Genomic DNA, 5,374 nt, shown 5'->3' on the forward strand with positions numbered 1-5,374 from the left:
TTATCTAGTTGAAAGCTTTACCTTGTCTCCAGCTCATTGTAGTACACACCATCTCCTTGAACACAACAAATAGTTCTCCTCATAGCCTCTACTGGACTTGTTCTTGACATTCCAGTTGTACTCACGAGCCATCATGTAGTCATACCTTAAGAAGACATCACACATAATAAAAGGGTTACCAGGAAATATTTGAACACAAAATCATGCCTCAAGCATAAGTTACTTCAACCATATACATGTAAGCTGGCTTGTTTGTGAGACATACTGTCTTACTACAAATGATAACAACTGCTGTGATGATTAAATAATCAACAGAATTTTAAAAAAGTGAGTCATGAGATGATTACATCAAGTAGACAATGTAAGCATATAGAAACTAAAGTTTAAGGCAAAAGCACTTCAGGTGAATTGTTTATATTACAAAGGGACTCACTCTTCCTCTGGCACATAGTCTACTTCTGATTCCTCTTCTCTCTTCCTCTTTGTCACAGTCTCTTCCACCGGTAGGAAATAGCCCACAAACTGGTCTCCCTCCTCATCAACCATACCTCTGTTGGATTAACAGTAAAGTATGTGTAAAAACAAAAGGACAGCAAGGCAAGTATAATATAGACACTGCTCAGGTACATATGACTCAATATTATCAAAAACAAAATTCAGTACAACTTTTTTTAAATTTTCATAATCATACAATGCTGTAGTTGATCAAATGTAGGGGTGGCTGTAAAACTAAGGGTATCCAAGACGCAGTAAGAGGTCCAGAGGTAATGCCAAGTCTTTTTCCCCCAAGAGTTTGTCACCATGCCAACCCACCTTATCATGGCCTGTGACATCTCCTCTACTGCTGCAGGCACAGACTTGCCCCTGGGAGCTGGGTCTGTATCAAATATCACCTGGGCACATGGGAAGGCCCAGTTCTGCACAGAAGGGACACATTATCAGCCTTACACACTTTGAACTTGGGTAATCAAAAACACATCAGTAGACAAAACAATGAAAACTGACTTAACCTAATGTTTACTGCATGTATATGGGGTCTAAACTTAGATGTGTAGGTATACATCTTCAAAGGGATTGTCAAAACATGGCCAAAATTTAAAGAAAATGGGACTACTGCAACCTATTTTGTGTTTTCTATACAAATGTGTTATACATCTTATACAAGTACATGCATTATTTTAAGAAATGGGGATTGTATAGTTTATTGTCTTAATCTTTGACATTTTATAGGCTGTTACAAAGCACTCAGAATTAATGCGTCCGTATCAAATAAATACATTTTCTGAAAGAAGAAAAGCTTGAAAAAACAACCATGCATCCAAATTTCAGCACTAATAGTACATGTAGTATATATGAAAGAACTTACTTCAAAGTCAGGGAAGAACTCCAGAACCTCCAGTGGCTGTACCCTGTCACCCTTACTGTAATGTTGTGTGATCTGGTGAAAGCAAGAGAAGAATATAGGAGTGGCTCAGTGTCAGTCATCATTACCTTCGCCAAGAATTGGAGAAGGTTATGTTTTCGTGGCCGTGTGTGTGTCTGTCTGTCTGTGTGTCAACAGCATATCTCGAGAAAGCTTAGATGGATTATCTTGATATTTGGTAGGTGGGTAGGTCTTGATGAGAGCTCGAACTGATTAGATTTTGGGCCCCCTAGCGGCTTGTTATGGTACTGCAGCTAAACTTCCGGTTTTGATATCTCAGGATCTAGACATGCTAGGGTGACGAAATTTAGGTGGTAGGTAGCTCTTGTGCTAGGGAAGAAGTGACATCAGTTTGAGCCCCCTAGCGGCTTGCTCTGGAACTGCAGGGCTATCTGTTTGAAAATATTCAAAAGAGGATAACTCAAGAACCAGTTGACGGATCGTCGTGATTTTTGGTATGTAGGTAGCTTATGTGATGCTTGATGTAATTATGTGACAATTATGCAAATGTGGATGTGATTTGCATAATTTATGGGGATATTCTATAAATCAGCTGCATTCCATGATAGGACTATTGAAGCTTGTGAGATTGGTAATTGAGAAGGAGAGAAGCACAGGCAGATATTGATTATGTAAATGAGGACTTAATTTGCATAATTAATGAGAAAATGTTATAATTCTGTAAAGATAACTGCCTGGAATTTCATACTTGTGGTATTTGAAAGTTCAGTGAAGGTAAACATCATTAAACATGATGTATTTAAATCAGGACCTTATTTGCATAATTTATGAGGAAATAATAGAATGGCACCTTTTGTTAATATAAGACTTTTGGTTGAGAATATGATAAATGAGAATAAGATATAATTCATGGAAATGAGGACCCTATCTGCACAATCAGGGGGAATAATCTATATTTGTCAGCCATAAAGATTAACATCATTTGGCGAAGGTATGAGATCGCGGAACTCTAGTTCAAAATGCCATGGTTTAAGTCGAGAAAGCAGCAGTTAGTATAAAGTCATTACAAGGCCAAATGCTCTGATACTTACTGGCGTCTTAACATCTTCAAATGTCTTTTCGATGGCTGCAATCTGACTTTCCCTATCCTGTAAAGAGAATACAAAAAGGACTGTTACACGTCATATCAAGAATCAATTTGCCAAAGTGGTATGAGAGCCAGTCTGTTTTTTTTATCTTCCATGGAGTGACAAAAATAACTAGAAGACTTTTTTGTGTGGACTTAATGTAGTGTTTCTTACCTTGTATATGTCTTCCTCTTTGAACTGTTTTTTGATGCTATGTCCAATCCTGAAAAATAAAATTGAGCAACATAAGAGTTGTTTTCAGCAGGTCACATGTTTCAAATATACATGTAGATGAAGCACTAACCAAACTACTTACTCACTCTGTTGATAGATACATAACACATATATAAACAAAATACTTTTATTTAATGCAACAAATGCAACCGGACATGGACAAAAACCTCATGGGGCAGAATATACATGAACAATGGTTAAAAAAGAAACATTAGACAATGACACTTACTTTGTTTCTGCCTTTTCACTGCTAGGTGTGAACCTGTTATACTCTGTGGAGATGTACTCTGTTCTTCTTAACCAGGACACGTTCTTGGCATGATGTCTGGATCTGGAGATAGAAGTAAAATTAAGGTATGAATTTGATATGAAGGTACAACAACAAACAGCAGCTGTGGATAAATATCAGTTTTATTCATGTAGAGGATATGACCTTGCATGGATACATTTGTACCAGTTTCAAACAACTGTTGCTTTACCTCTTGGAATCCTGTGGGGTTGACATATCCTCTTCTAGCAGCTTCTCATCTAATGGGTCCAGGTAAGCTATGGAGTAGGAAGACACACATCTCATTCACACACAATCAGACATGCAGGGTTTTGTACATAGAATTTTTAGATCATACAACATGGACAAATTACCGGTAATCTGTTTCAAGAACGATTATTCATTAACAAATAGAACAAAAGAAACAAAGAGATTTAATGTTACTCTTCAACAAAATGTCCTCTTGATATCTGTGCAAGTTCAACCATCTCTGTTGTACTAGTAATTTCTTATTTAGCACTTATTACAAGTCTACTTCTATGTGGTACTGGTCAAAACCCCTCACGACCAGGGTGCTGGGTGCACGGCTAAGTGCGGCCGGTGGGGTGATGGTGCTGAAAAGAAAACATGAAAACGACAAAGTGCAAAAAAAGAACCAAAATTGTGCTTAAACTCTATTTACATGGCCGCACTTGGAGTCCTGATTACCTCTGGGGGCAGGGATGTACTGGGCCAGCCCAAGCTTGTGGTGTGTCTGTAATCCTGAAACAGAAATCTTGCCGCTCCCAGGTGAATGGGGACTTACCTTCTGCATCAATAGCATAAGTGTCAGGGTTGATGAGATCAATGGTGACCCCAAGGTCATGTTCTGTTAGCAGCTCATGTTTGTAACTTCTCTCTAATGATGTCGGATTGTACTGAACAAATCTGGAAAGCAAAGGAAAAATAAACATATCAACCAGAAAAAGGTATCAAAGTAAACAGACAAGTGGATCAATATTACCAATCAACAACAGTTGAAGCATTAATCATAAAGACTTCCAAAAAAGAATGGCCACCTTAAAGTACAATGTGCCTGTATTAACAGATGTGTGAATGGATAACTCACCTGTTGGATTCAAATGGATATGTGATGAACTTGGGGTCAAAGGGAATGTCAGGCAGTGCATTTGTGTACTTGGGTCTGCAAACAAGCTCTGACCTGCATGAAGCAAAAAGACATAATTTTTTTAACCCTCGGACATAATTTGCATTTACACACTGTTATTATGTGTTAGTCTATACTTTCATGTTCTTTGGTAACTTCAAAACAATATATATCATACTAGTAGAAAGAAAACTAAAAAGACAACAACAAGTATTTTTACATAGACATGAAAGATAATTTTCTCACCTTTTCTCTGCAGAAAGCCCATGTTTTCTGGACCTGAATCGGAAGAAACGATTGAATGATCAAACATCAGTTTCTTTGACAACAGAATTCGAAGTTGAACAAAACGTCATCACACAGTGATTATAAAAGGCCTAGCACTAGCAGAAACCATGCATGACGACGTAGCTTAATCACATGTATATAAAATCAGCAGCCACGCGCACCTTTCCCGTCCTAATCACTCAGTTTACGTAATTTCTAAAGCCTCTGTCCAAGTGAAAATAGTCTCTAGACATACCTTTGCTCTCTTTGTCCACTCTGTACCGTTGGGGGCATGTTGAAACGACCGCTGATCACTTTTTCGTGAAGCAAAACAAAATGGAGGTCCTCGCTTCCAACTTTTTCGATGCTTCACCTTTGACCTTAGAAACGTGCACTGTTGTATAGGGGTGTAATTAATTACTGTATTGGTAAAATAAGGCAAAACTAGATAGAAATATTAGCGGTTGCTAATATAGACAGGTTCGCGTTGTAGTGTAAGCTAAATCGGCTAAGATTGCACAACGGACGTGCCCCATGACCTTCGACCTTTTGGGGGTCATGCAGGCGTCAACAGCGCCCTCCCCACGCCTCGCCCGTCCGTTTTCGTGGGCAAATTTCTGCTTTTTTAGAGGTTTCGGGACCTAAAAACTCACACCAGGGGGAGAAATAAGCCACATACGTTATTTTCATGGTAAACATCGCTAAAATGGACCAGCTATATCACACCGAACGGCTTGTTACACTCAATCTTGGCACATTTGATTGCAGGAGTTGTTTAAAGTTGAACACACCACAGCTTCAAGGCCACATACTCGCCGCACATACTCCTGTTTACCTGAGGGAGTATCGGTGTATGTAGCGCCACAAGCTGTGTCCTTGAGAGTGCTCAGACTGCCAACTTTGGCCTGAGGTTATGGCGAAGGGAAATGAGGTCACGGAGAACAGAA

The 5,374-nt window shown here is 39.0% G+C and overlaps 2 protein-coding genes across 2 annotated transcripts in view; one reads left to right on the forward strand and one right to left on the reverse strand.

Annotated features, from left to right (window-relative positions):
* The window catches only part of LOC109471166 (RNA polymerase II-associated factor 1 homolog), an 11,816-nt gene extending 6,996 nt beyond the window's left edge, over nt 1-4,820 (reverse strand). Inside the window, 13 exon segments of the mRNA XM_019770450.1 lie at nt 22-63; nt 65-145; nt 434-550; nt 814-917; nt 1,367-1,438; nt 2,476-2,532; nt 2,686-2,734; nt 2,975-3,076; nt 3,225-3,291; nt 3,819-3,940; nt 4,122-4,214; nt 4,407-4,439; nt 4,684-4,820. Coding sequence (XP_019626009.1) covers nt 22-63; nt 65-145; nt 434-550; nt 814-917; nt 1,367-1,438; nt 2,476-2,532; nt 2,686-2,734; nt 2,975-3,076; nt 3,225-3,291; nt 3,819-3,940; nt 4,122-4,214; nt 4,407-4,439; nt 4,684-4,721 — 977 coding nt within the window. The 5' untranslated portion in view covers nt 4,722-4,820.
* LOC109471167 (mediator of RNA polymerase II transcription subunit 29-like) overlaps nt 4,275-5,374 on the forward strand; it is a 3,107-nt gene continuing 2,007 nt past the window's right edge. The window contains exon 1 of the mRNA XM_019770451.1: nt 4,275-4,285. The gene's annotated coding sequence lies outside the window, so the exon portion shown is untranslated. The remainder of the gene's footprint in view (nt 4,286-5,374) is intronic.

The sequence above is a fragment of the Branchiostoma belcheri genome, unplaced genomic scaffold (genome assembly GCF_001625305.1).
Source record: "Branchiostoma belcheri isolate BF01 breed outbred unplaced genomic scaffold, Haploidv18h27 scaffold24, whole genome shotgun sequence".
In the NCBI taxonomy this organism is placed as follows: Eukaryota; Metazoa; Chordata; class Leptocardii; order Amphioxiformes; family Branchiostomatidae; genus Branchiostoma; species Branchiostoma belcheri.